Genomic DNA, 13,679 nt, shown 5'->3' with positions numbered 1-13,679 from the left:
TAGTTAGTACTCCCAAAATTCATATGTGTACAATAACAACTTCCAAATAAAATCCAATACTTACTTGTCTCCCACAATTCCCAAGTTGATTGTGGGGTAACCATGTTCCTGAATTGTTGCTAAGAGGGTTGAACGATTGCTGTCTCGAATCTTTCCTGGTAAGAGGTCATCTTCAGGATTTAGCAGCTACAAAGCCAAAAAAACCACCACAAATTATTCTCTCAGGATAATATTGACTATGGTTAATGGAAAAGAAATAGATCTAGTAAGCAGAGTTTACCTTATCTAACACCTACAACAATATCTGGAACATAAAAGATACATGCCCAAGAGATCTCTGAATAAATATTGAGAGTACAGGAGATTGATAAAAATGTTCTTCCAGAATTAAAAAGCATGCAGAAATTTAAATGGTGACTAAACAGCAGGCCAAATATCATACCTGCTTTGGATACAATTTGACAATAATGCTCTGTAGATTGGCCTTCCCAGTGGTTGTTCACCACGATAAACTAAATAAAATAACTTCCTTTTTCCCTTCCAATAATATTTTCCAGTTTGTCTTTCAGTGAGAACATCTGAGGTAGAGATTATGTGACATGATATTCTCAAGAATGAAGAGAAGGATTGTTTATATTTTGTCTCAAGCTTTTTTTATCTCTTTTCTGAAGTGAGATCAACAGTACCAAAGAAGTCAAACTTATTTGAAGAAGAGGGAGACAGGCGTCTTGTCTCTTTATTAGCAAATTTAAACAAGTAATACTTAACTAGATATATGCACAATTATTCCATGACTCTGAATTGAGTCACTCTTTAGAGATTTAATATCTATCATTATGTGTCTATGAAAAAAATTATTAGAAGCTTATTCTATGTTAGGATGCTCCAGTGAGGCAGTGTGGTATATAGTAGGAACAGCTTGGGATTCAGACAAGATTCAAATTCAAGTTACCCAAACACATTACCCCTAATGTTCTCATTTATAACATATAGTAATAGTAACTACCTTGAAAAGTAGTTGTTAGGATTGACTGAGGTAATGAACACTTAGTTAATATGGGTAAATATATAATAAATATGATTCTCTTCCTAAAAAGCACTTGTTTTACCAATTGCTCTCATATTTTACTCCTAGATGCTATAATAGATGGAATTATAGTCTATGGTGTGAATGCAGATTTAGATTAGATTATAAAATACTTAAGAGGTAGGGGTCCTTAACACATGCAGATACACCAACATACAACTTTAATTTATACATCAATTTCAAGATGGATTTCAGAAATATAAAATGATTTCAGAAATATAAAATGAAAAAAAAAGTACATATTGGAAGTGAGGAAATCTGGAAAATTATCTTAGGATGTTGAAGGCAAGCCTGCACCTTTCAAATACTTAGACTGTTAATATGACTAATACCCAAGGCTTCATATCTCAGTTCTCCCAAACAATAACTGCTAGCCCCTTCAATCTTCCTTCCGATTCATTGGTGATACCAATGAGTGGCAGGCCCTTTGGCTTTACATTGGAAAAATAGTAGTTTTGCAACCAACTGTCCCCTTAAAATAATCTTAATCAGTGTCACTGAGAGTCTTCCTTTCAAATATTGCATTAATTTAACTTAATCAGATGCCATGTGACATTGCAACTCACTTTCATCCTTAGTCACTGGCAGAGCTTAGAAAATTGCTATTGCAGTGGTGATATAGATTAATTTTCTGATCTTAATTAACACACAGTTATTGAAGTCACTATAATTTTATAAAGGCCAAGGCTTACAGCTCTTGAACTCCATTAATTAGACAAGTTGCTTCAGAAAGAAAACTGTGTGGTTATATAATTTTTTTTCACAAAAGGGTACCACCAACTAAATAATAGTCCCTGTTACTAAGGTGTTTTCTTTGCCATTCACAAGTTCCTTTCTGTTATTTTGCTGCAAACAGTTCTAGAATTAACAGAACAGTTAAAGATCATTGGACAACTGGTTATTTATCTGTAAAATTGACATAACTAAATAATATCTGGTTAAATGAAGGTGTGGGATTTACAATGCATTTTAAATATTTTCAAAGCAAATAAACAATTGAATGGGAGTATAAGTCCGAATATAGGATAGATTCACAATATTTCCTTTTAAAACTTAATTGTATTTTCTGGTATCATATACTTCTGGTCATCTTTGAAATGATGCCTGAAACTTGTCACAGTTAAAATACAAAAGAAAGAAAAATACAAAATAAAATAACACATAACTCATTATCTCCATACCTTGTTACTTTCCTGTGTATCATGTATTAAATTTCAATTTCTTGTTTCTGTTCTTATCAATGGTGCCACTGTCTTTCCAGCTTTCACAAATTTAACTTTTGATTCTTTTAATTTCCCTTTCTAGTCCACTATCTTCCCAAAGATCACAATCCTTAAGAACATCCTAATGTATCTCTTCCTTGACCCTATGTTTTCAATCACTATCTTACCACAGCCTCTCCTCCATTGCAGACATTCAGCATGTCTCAATGTTTGCAAATCCTTGTAATTGGCTATCACACCTACAAACTCTTTCCTTCTGAGAAATAAAACAGAAACATCAATTTGCAAAACTACTACTTGCATAATAGATAAACTATGAAATCATGACATGTAACTCAAACAACTATCTTAAAGTCAAATTGCCTTAATACAGGGCAGCCTGCGTGGCTCAGCGGTTTAGCACTGCCTTCAACCCAGGGCCTGATCCTGGAGACCCCAGAACAAGTCCCATGTCGAGCTCCCTGCATGGAGCCAGCTTCTCCCTCTGCCTGTGTCTCTGCCCTTCTCTCTCTTTGTGTCTCTTGTGAATAAATAAATAAAATCATTAAAAAAGTTTTGCCTTAATACAAACTTGTTTAGACTTATATGCTCCAATGCCATGGACAAATTGAGACCATGATAACTCCACATGGACTCATGTGCTCCAAAGATAAGAGTGTTTCAGCAACTCATCTATTTTGTAAATCTGATTAGTCTCTGCCTAGACCTTACTTATTAACTGCTACCTTAAAATCACTCCCAGTTCTCATGACCAACCTCAGTTCTCAGAATCCTGTAACTATCCTTCTGTAATTTCTTCCTTTTGGGACACTACTGGGAATGTGCCACAGTGATGCTCTCTCTTGCTCAGAAACTTTAATATATACTGCTTTGCATGATCAATAGGTTTCCCTGGTGGTCATTGTATTAAGACTTTTCATAGTCATGGGGTCTCACCAAAACTTAGGCAAGACCTCTTGCTAACAGTATTCTCATGTTGGTTACATTGCACTTCATGAAGGTCTCTTAAGCCTCTTTGCTCTGGAGATTCTTTGCCTGTAAATCCAGCGCTTACTTAAGGTCTAATTCTTTTTTTGTTGAGCTCCCAAAACTAGCTGATATTTATTTTGTTTTTTGTAAGAATAAGGTTCCAATGACTATTTGGTTATCTGATCAAATTTGTTTCAATTGTTTTCCTTGTGAAGGTGCTAAAACATTCATTTGATGCTAATCATTTTATTTGTCAGCAAAAAAGATGTAGCTTTTTTGGCTACATTGTTGTGTGTCTGTAAGAATTTTTCTTTATGTGTGAGAAATTGGCTTTGGAAGAGATCTCTACCCATTCCTGCTAATCTTTAGGGTTAGCTATTAGGGATTCAACCTTAGTGCTAAGGACTTTAAACATAACATATAAGCAGTATTTTCCCATTTGGCTGATTTTAGCTAATGAATTCCTGGGTTCATCCAATAATAAACTTGTGCCACCTCTTGGCATAACTCTGGCTTGTTTTATTTTTCTTGCATTTATCTTTCTAAAAAGCATAAATTCAAGGTGCTTTGGTGGCTCAGTCAATTCAGTGTTCAGTGTCTGACTCTTGCTTTTGGATGTCTTGATCTTACCATCACGAATGTGAGCCCTCCACTGGGTGTGGAGTCTACTTAAAAATAAATAAATAAATAAAAAGCATAATTCATCAAGAACAATCTGGAATTCCAGTGGTCATTTTGGAGTACATAAGACATGACCACATTTATCTACTTAAAAGCACATTGAGAACAAAGGGGAATACAATTATGTATATTCAATGATTAGTATTTTTATTGTTATGCCAAGCTTCAAAATGAAGCTTAAATAAAAATGTAAAAAATTTAAAATTGTTTTGTTCAACCCTTACTAGGTTGTCTCTCTCCTTTCTAAAAGAGAAATCACTTACCTTATTTTAAGAAACATCCTTCTTCGTTTCTATTCTTCAGAGATTTAATCCTATTTTTTTTTTAAGATTTTATTTATTTATTCATGGGAGACACACAGAGAGAGGCAGAGACATAGGCAGAGGGAGAAGCAGGCTCCCTCTGGGGAGCCTGATGTGGGACTCAATCCCAGGATGCCTGGATCATGACCTGAGCCAAAGGCAGATGCTTAATCACTGAGCCACCCAGGTGCCCCATTCCTATGGTCTTGATTGAATTATGAAAGGTCCTAAGATTAGTTATAACAACTGTCCTTTTTTATCTTTTGAAATGGGTTTGAAATGCTTAGTCTGCATCTAAGACTTTTTCCCTCTTTGTAAAGGGAAAATAATCAGACTTTTATAGTGGTCACTAACTCTTTTCATATACCTTGCAAGCAGCTCCCTCATACATTCCTACTTTTCTTTCTCCCTTTTCTAAAAAACATAATTAAATAATTGATCAAAAACCAATTCTAGTCATTATGAACACAATTTAGGAATACTCAGATTAAAAAAACAAAACAAAAGAACACTCAAAGTCCAGATAAACAGATCTAACACAAAGAGAGGGGAGAAAAGTCAGATTATAAACTCTAATGGAGCATGTTCTTTATTCTATATAGCTTTTGATTAAAGTCTGGGAAAAAGGTTTTCTTTTCTTTTTTCTTTCTTTTTTTTTTTTTACAATTTTATTTATTCATTCATGAAAGAATGAAAGACACATAGAGAGGCAGAGACATAGGCAGAGGGAGAAGCAGGCTCCACGTAGGAAGCCTGATGTGGGACTTGATCCTGGGACTCCAGGATCATGCCCTGAGCCAAAGGCAGACACTCAACCACTGAGCCACCCTGGCATCCTGCAGAAAAAAAGTTTTAATTGAGAGTTAAACTAATTGTCTTGGTTACTGGATTATAAGAAAGATAAAAGAACATTCAGAACTTTCAAACACTATTTAAGAATTTGGTTTATTGTAAGTACAGAAGTTTACAAATTGTATTTGAAAAAAGTCCACATTCTATGTTTATTATGATGACTTTTTGTACAAATTAGACTGATTTGATAATCTTGGTTTAAAAACTGTCCTGTATTTTCTTTCTGACTTTAACAGCATGTAAGAAATTATGCTAGAAAAAAAAAAAAAAGAAATTATGCTAGAATGATATTCTAGTTTAATTTTAATCTTTTAAATTTCCTTTACTGGTTTTGCTACAAGATAGAAAAATTTATATTAATCTAATATGAGAATGATAATATGGAAAGTGTGAAAAGGTGAAAAGAGGCCGATTAGGTCCAAGTCATGCTACCCCAAAATATGGCAATTAGTACCCTGGATGTTTCAAGTTGAAGGAATTTGAGAAATGGCATATATAGGAAGGACTTTCTGATCTTCCCCTAAGCAAGTCATAAAACCCTTATGTGAGAGGTACCTTCCCTATGCCTGGAGGAAAGGAGCATTCTTTCTCTGAAGATAAAGGGACTTGGAGGAATCTGAATGAATAAGCCTTGCTAAGTTTCCCTCAGTTTACTACACTTTCCTCATACCCTTTATCCTATCATCTTTTCCCATGACTTTCCAATCCTCAATCCTCCTAATATAAAAATGTTCATATATATTTAACATTTCTTTAGGTCTTTGTTTTCTTTTTTTTTTTTAATTGGTGTTCAATTTACCAACATACAGAATAACCCCCAGTGCCCATCACCCAATCACTCCCACCCCCCGCCCTCCTCCCCTTCTACCACCCCTAGTTCGTTTCCCAGAGTTAGCAGTCTTTACGTTATGTCTCCCTTTTTGATATTTCCCACACATTTCTTCTCCCTTCCCTTATATTCCCTTTCACTATTATTTATATTCCCCACATGAATGAGAACATATAATGTTTGTCCTTCTCCGACTGACTTACTTCACTCAGTATAATACCCTCCAGTTCCATACATGTTGAAGCAAATGGTGGGTATTTGTCATTTCTAATAGCTGAGTAATATTCCATTGTATACATAAACCACATCTTCTTTATCCATTCATCTTTCGATGGACACCGAGGCTTCTTCCACAGTTTGGCTATTGTGGCCATTGCCGCTATAAACATCGGGGTGCAGGTGTCCCGGCGTTTCATTGCATCTGTATCTTTGGGGTAAATCCCCAACAGTGCAATTGCTGGGTCATAGGGCAGGTATATTTTTAACTCTTTGAGGAACCTCCACACAGTTTTCCAGAGTGGCTGCACCAGTTCACATTCCCACCAACAGTGTAAGAGGGTTCCCTTTTCTCCGCATCCTCTCCAACATTTGTTGTTTCCTGCCTTGTTAATTTGCCCCATTCTCACTGGTGTGAGGTGGTATCTCATTGTGGTTTTGATTTGTATTTCCCTGATGGCAAGTGATGCAGAGCATTTTCTCATATGCATGTTGGCCACGTCTATGTCTTCCTCTGTGAGATTTCTGTTCATGTCTTTTGCCCATTTCATGATTGGATTGTTTGTTTCTTTGGTGTTGAGTTTAATAAGTTCTTTATAGATCTTGGAAACTAGCTCTTTATCTGATACGTCATTTGCAAATATCTTCTCCCATTCTGTAGGTTGTCTTTTAGTTTTGTTGACTGTATCCTTTGCTGTGCAAAAGCTTCTTATCTTGATGAAGTCCCAATAGTTCATTTTTGCTTTTGTTTCTTTTGCCTTCGTGGATGTATCTTGCAAGAAGTTACTGTGGCCGAGTTCAAAAAGGGTGTTGCCTGTGTTCTTCTCTAGGATTTTGATGGAATCTTGTCTCACATTTAGATCTTTCATCCATTTTGAGTTTATCTTTGTGTATGGTGAAAGAGAGTGGTCTAGTTTCATTCTTCTGCATGTGGATGTCCAATTTTCCCAGCACCATTTATTGAAGAGACTTTCTTCCAATGGATAGTCTTTCCTCCTTTATCGAATATTAGTTGACCATAAAGCTCAGGGTCCACTTCTGGGTTCTCTATTCTGTTCCATTGATCTATGTGTCTGTTTTTGTGCCAGTACCACACTGTCTTGATGACCACAGCTTTGTAATACAACCTGAAATCTGGCATTGTGATGCCCCCAGATATGGTTTTCTTTTTTAAAATTCCCCTGGCTATTCGGGATCTTTTCTGATTCCACACAAATCTTAAAATAATTTGTTCTAACTCTCTGAAGAAAGTCCGTGGTATTTTGATAGGGATTGCATTAAACGTGTATATTGCCCTGGGTAACATTGACATTTTCACAATATTAATTCTGCCAATCCATGAGCATGGAATATTTTTCCATCTCTTTGTGTCTTCCTCAATTTCTTTCAGAAGTGTTCTATAGTTTTTAGGGTATAGATCCTTTACATCTTTGGTTATGTTTATTCCTAGGTATCTTATGCTTTTGGGTGCAATTATAAATGGGATTGACTCCTTAATTTCTCTTTCTTCAGTCTCATTGTTAGTGTATAGAAATGCCACTGATTTCTGGGCATTGATTTTGTATCCTGCCATGCTACCGAATTGCTGTATGAGTTTTAGCAATCTTGGGGTGGAGACTTTTGGGTTTTCTAGGTAGAGTATCATGTCATCAGCGAAGAGGGAGAGTTTGACTTCTTCTTTGCCAATTTGAATGCCTTTAATGTCTTTTTGTTGTCTGATTGCTGAGGCTAGGACTTCTAGTACTATGTTGAATAGCAGTGGTGAGAGTGGACATCCCTGTCTTGTTCCTGATCTTAGGGGAAAGGCTCCCAGTGCTTCCCCACTGAGAATGATATTTGCTGTGGGCTTTTCATAGATGGCTTTTAAGATGTTGAGGAATGTTCCCTCTATCCCTACACTCTGAAGAGTTTTGATCAGAAATGGATGCTGTATTTTGTCAAATGCTTTCTCTGCATCCAATGAGAGGATCATATGGTTCTTGGCTTTTCTCTTGCTGATATGATGAATCACATTGATTGTTTTACGGATGTTGAACCAGCCTTGTGTCCCGGGGATAAATCCTACTTGGTCATGGTGAATAATTTTCTTAATGTACTGTTGGATCCTATTGGCCAGTATCTTGTTGAGAATTTTTGCATCCATGTTCATCAGGGATATTGGTCTGTAATTCTCCTTTTTTTTGGTGGGGTCTTTGTCTGGTTTTGGAATTAAGGTGATGCTGGCCTCATAGAACGAATTTGGAAGTACTCCATCTCTTTCGATCTTTCCAAACAGCTTTAGGAGAATAGGTATGGTTTCTTCTTTAAACGTTAGATAAAATTCCCCTGGGAAGCCATCTGACCCTGGACTCTTGTGTCTTGGGAGGTTTTTGATGACTGCTTCAATTTCCTCCCTGGTTATTGGCCTGTTAAGGTTTTCTATTTCTTCCTGTTCCAGTTTTGGTAGTTTGTGGCTTTCCAGGAATGCGTCCATTTCTTCTAGATTGCCTAATTTGTTGGCGTATAGCTGTTCATAATATGTTTTTAAAATCGTTTGTATTTCCTTGGTGTTGGTAGTGATCTCTCCTTTCTCATTCATGATTTTATTAATTTGAGTCTTCTCTCTCTTCTTTTTAATAAGGCTGGCTAATGGTTTATCTATCTTATTAATTCTTTCAAAGAACCAACTCCTGGTTCTGTTGATCTGTTCCACAGTTCTTCTGGTCTCGATTTCGTTGAGTTCTGCTCGAATCTTTATTAGCTCCCTTCTTCTCTTGGGTGTAGGATCTATTTGCTGTTTTTTCTCTAGCTCCTTTATGTGTAAGGTTAGCTTTTGTATTTGAGTTCTTTCCAGTTTTTGAATGGATGCTTGTATTGCGATGTATTTCCTCCTTAGGACTGCTTTTGCTGCATCCCAAAGATTTTGAACGGTTGTATCTTCGTTCTCATTAGTTTCCATGAATCTTTTTAATTCTTCCTTAATTTCCTGGTTGACCCTTTCATCTTTTAACAGGATGGTCCTTAACCTCCACGTGTTTGAGGTCCTTCCAAACTTCTTGTGATTTAGTTCTAATTTCAAGGCATTATGGTCTGAGAATATGCAGGGGACGATCCCAATCTTTTGGTATCGGTTCAGACCCGATTTGTGACCCAGTATGTGGTCTATTCTGGAGAAAGTTCCATGTGCACTTGAGAAGAATGTGTATTCAGTTGAGTTTGGATGTAAAGTTCCGTAGATATCTGTGAAATCCATCTGGCCCAGTGTATCATTTAAAGCTCTCGTTTCTTTGGAGATGTTGTGCTTAGAAGACCTATCAAGTATAGAAAGAGCTAGATTGAAGTCACCAAGTATAAGTGTATTATTATCTAAGTATTTCTTCACTTTGGTTAATAATTGATTTATATATTTGGCAGCTCCCACATTCGGGGCATATATATTGAGGATTGTTAAGTCCTCTTGTTGGATATATCCTTTAAGTATGATATAGTGTCCCTCTTCATCTCTCACTACAGTCTTCGGGGTAAATTTTAGTTTATCCTATATAAGGATGGCTACCCCTGCTTTCTTTTGAGGACCATTCGAATGGTAAATGGTTCTCCAACCTTTTATTTTCAGGCTGTAGGTGTCCTTCTGTCTAAAATGAGTCTCTTGTAGACAGCAAATAGATGGGTCCTGCTTTTTTATCCAGTCTGAAACCCTGCGCCTTTTCATGGGGTCATTAAGCCCGTTCACATTCAGAGTTACTATTGAGAGATATGAGTTTAGTGTCATCATGATATCTATTCAGTCCTTGTTTTTGTGGATTGTTCCACTGAACTTCTTCTTAAAGGGGAATTTTAAGAGTCCCCCTTAAAATTTCTTGCAGAGCTGGTTTGGAGGTCACATATTCTTTCAGTTGCTGCCTGTCTTGGAAGCTCTTTATCTCTCATTCCATTTTGAATGAGAGCCTTGCTGGATAAAGTATTCTTGGTTGCATGTTCTTCTCATTTAGGACCCTGAATATATCCTGCCAGCCCTTTCTGGCCTGCCAGGTCTCTGTGGAGAGGTCTAATACTCCTCCCCCTAAAAGTCAGGGATTTCTTGTCTCTTGCTGCTTTAAGGATCTTCTCCTTATCTTTGGAATTTGCAAGCTTCACTATTAAATGGCGAGGTGTTGAACGGTTTTTATTGATTTTAGGGGGGATCTCTCTATTTCCTGGATCTGAATGCCTGTTTCCCTTCCCAGATTAGGAAAGTTTACAGCTAGAATTTGTTCAAATACATATTCTGGCACTCTGTCCCTTTCGGCGCCCTCGGGAACACCAATTAAACGTAAGTTTTTCTTCCTCAGGCTGTCGTTTATTTCCCTTAATCTATCTTCATGGTCTTTTAATTGTTTGTCTCTTTTTTCCTCAGTTTCCCTCTTTGCTATCAACTTGTCTTCTATGTCACTCACTCGTTCTTCCACCTCATTAACCCTCCTCATTAGGACTTCTAGTTTGGATTGCATCTCATTCAATTGATTTTTAATTTCTGCCTGATTAGCTCTAAATTCTGCAGTCATGAAGTCTCTTGAGTCCTTTATGCTTTTTTCTAGAGCCACCAGTAGCTGTATAATAGTGCTTCTGAATTGGCTTTCTGACATTGAATTGTAATCCAGGTTTTGTAACTCTGTGGGAGGGAGGACTGTTTCTGATTCTTTCTTTTAAGGTGAGGTTTTCCTTCTAGTCATTTTGCTCAGTGCAGAGTGGCCAAAAGCAAGTTGTATTGGGAAAAGGAGAAAAAGAGAGGAGAGAAAGAAGGAAAGAAAAGAGAAAGAGGAAAAAAAAAGGAAGAAAAAAACGAAAAAAAAAAAAGAAAAAGAGAAAGAAAAAGAAAGGAAAAAAAAGGGGTGGGGGAAGGAAACAAATCAAAAAGCAAAACAAAACAAAACAAAACAAAAAGAACCACGGGGGAGTATCTTCTGATTCTGTGTACTTTAAGTCCCTTGACTTCCCCTGGAACTTGTCAGTCTAGCTGGTCTTCTGGGGGAGGGGCCTGTTGTGCTGATTCTCAGGTGTTAGCCGTTGGGGGAGCTGCTGTGCCCCTGCCTGGTGCAGGGCTCAGTGCGGGTTGTTTACCCCGTGAAGCCCCAGGAGCAACAGCCCCAGTGGCGGGGCCGCTCTGGAAACCTGGATTCAGCCCCCGCAGGAACTCCGGAGCTCTCCGTCTGCAGGGCCTGGAGGCTCCAGGGCGGGGCCGCTGATCCGCTCAGCTGGGGCAGGAGCGTCCTCGCTGTCCTGGGCCCTCCCGGCCTCTGCCTGTCCCGGGGAGGCCGGATCCTGGGCTGTGTCCCGGCGCCCTGTGCTCCGGGGCCTGCGCTGTTGGATTCGCGCTCCCGGGCCGCGCAACCCCCTCCGCGGAGCCGCCCCCCGAGCCCCCCCGAGCTGCTCCTGGAACCGTGCAGCCCCCTCGGCACGGAGCCTCTTCCTCTGCCCGAACCCCCCGAGCTGCTCCGGGTCCCGCCGTGCGCGCTGCAGCCCTTAGGGAGCTCGGGGCACTCTCCTGGGAGCGCAGTTGCTCTGTTACTGTCCCAGGGAACCCGAGGGCATCCCCGCCCTCCTGGGTCCTGCTCCAACTCCCCGCGAGCCCCTTTCCGCCCGGGAAGGTCGGTGCAGCTCCTGCTCCTCCGGGACGGGGCTCTCCTGTCCTGGGGACACTCGCCCCGGCCTCAGCCCGGCTCCTCGCGGGGCCCCTCCCCCTTGGAGGCCTTTGTTTCTTTATTTCTTTTTTCCCCGTCTTCCTACCTTGATAGAAGCGCGAACTCTTCTCACTGTAGCATTCCAGGTGTTCTCTCTTTAATTCTCAGGCCGAATTAATAGATTTTCAGGATAATTTGAAGGTTTTCTAGGTAATTTGGTGGAGACAGGTGATTTGGAGACCCTGCTCTCCCGCCATCTTGCCCCTCCTCCAGGTCTTCCATTTTCTTATGAAAGTTCTTATGTCACATAAAACTTGTATTAGATAAATGTGCATGCTTTTTTATGGCTAATCTCTTTTGTTACAGGGGTAACAAAATTGAGAACTTGAGACACTTAGAAGATGAATTCTTTTTTTCAAAAAGATTTATTTATTTATTTGAGAGAGAGAGGGAGAACTGAGCAAGCTAGCATTAGTAGGGGGCAAGGGAGGGAGAGAGAGAATCCAGGCAGACTCCCTGTTGGAATGGAGCCCAACGTGGGTTCAATCTCATGACCCTGAGATCATGGCCTGAGATAAAATCAAGAGTCAGATGCTTAACCGATTAAGCCACCCAGGCATCCCAATGAATAAATCTTTAAAGAAATCTTGTTTTAACTCCAGCTCATTCAGAACTGTAAGAATATATTCACAGAAAGTTACATAGCTAATACAGAGAGGTTCCAGTACTCTTTATCCAGTTTCCCCAATGGTAACATTTTATATATCTATAGACTAATATTAAAACCAGGAAACTGACATTGGCCTAAGGTATTTGTATACTTCTTTGCCACTTTGCCACATTAATAGATTTGTGTAACCTGCCATCTAAAATCAAGACACAGAACTCAAAGATATCCCTCATGCTATGTCTAATAGTCACATTCTTCCTCCTCTCCACTCCTAACCTATGGGAACCACTAATACATGTTCCATCTTTATAATATGTAATAATCTTTTACATATTACATATTTCCCCCCATTCAGTATAATACCATTGAGATCCATCCAGGTTGCTGCATGTAGCAACAATTCATGCCTTTTTATTGCTGTTTCCAGTTATGGGAATTACAAATAAAGTAGACCACTCATATTTAATATAATTATTGCTATGTTAGGGCTTACATCTGCCATTTTATATTTTGTTTCCTGTTTGGGTTTTTTGTTTGTTTCCTTTTCTTTACTTTTTGCCTTCCCCTGGATTACTTAAATTTTTTTAGAGTTCCACTTTGATTCAACTGTATTATTATTATTATTTTAAAAGATTTATTTTAAAGAGACAGAAAGAGAGAGAGAGCACATGCATGGAGGGGAGGGGCAGAGGAGGAGGGAATCCTAAAGCATGCTCCCTGCTGAGTGTGAACCTAGCATAGCTCAATACCAGGACCCTGAGATCATGACCCAAGCTGAAATCAAGAGCCGGTTGCTTATTGACTGATCCACCCAGGCACGCCTCACCTGTATTATTTTTGAGTGTATCTCTTTTGCAGATTTTTTTAGTAGTTGCAAATAAATATGAATGTTCATCACAGCACTGTCTATTTCAATTGTGAGAAACTGTAAACAAATTATGTATCTAATAATAGTTTAGAGCAGGATTTGGAGATTAGGAGTTACTAATGTACTCGGAAAGCAGTTTCTTGGGTAACGAGCACTAATCAGATTTGGGAGTTTTAAAAGAAAGTGGATAGTTATGAAGGAAAGGCAATGAATGCAGGTCTCTCTTTCAACAAATCTAGTAGTCTGTAGGAGGGAAATAGTGGAGTAGCTCAAGGAGGCAACAGGATGTTTAAATATAGGTTTTCTTATAATAGTGGTAATCTCTGTATATTTGAATGTAGAA

General features: G+C 38.7%; 1 protein-coding gene and 1 long non-coding RNA gene across 16 annotated transcripts in view; one reads left to right on the top strand and one right to left on the bottom strand.

Annotated features, from left to right (window-relative positions):
* GPHN (gephyrin) overlaps positions 1–13,679 on the bottom strand; it is a 625,991-nt gene that overhangs the window by 53,718 nt on the left and 558,594 nt on the right. For all 14 annotated transcript variants that reach the window (XM_038544964.1, XM_038544965.1, XM_038544967.1 and 11 more), the window contains one exon: positions 65–186. In XM_038544964.1, coding sequence (XP_038400892.1) covers positions 65–186 — 122 coding nt within the window. The remainder of the gene's footprint in view (positions 1–64; positions 187–13,679) is intronic.
* The window catches only part of LOC102152902, a 110,767-nt gene that overhangs the window by 61,657 nt on the left and 35,431 nt on the right, over positions 1–13,679 (top strand). The gene's annotated exons all lie outside the window — the stretch shown is intronic.

Source organism: Canis lupus, chromosome 8 (assembly GCF_011100685.1).
Source record: "Canis lupus familiaris isolate Mischka breed German Shepherd chromosome 8, alternate assembly UU_Cfam_GSD_1.0, whole genome shotgun sequence".
Taxonomy (NCBI): Eukaryota; Metazoa; Chordata; class Mammalia; order Carnivora; family Canidae; genus Canis; species Canis lupus.
Note: the sequence above shows the minus strand (reverse complement) of the source record. Positions and strands in the feature narration are given on the sequence as shown.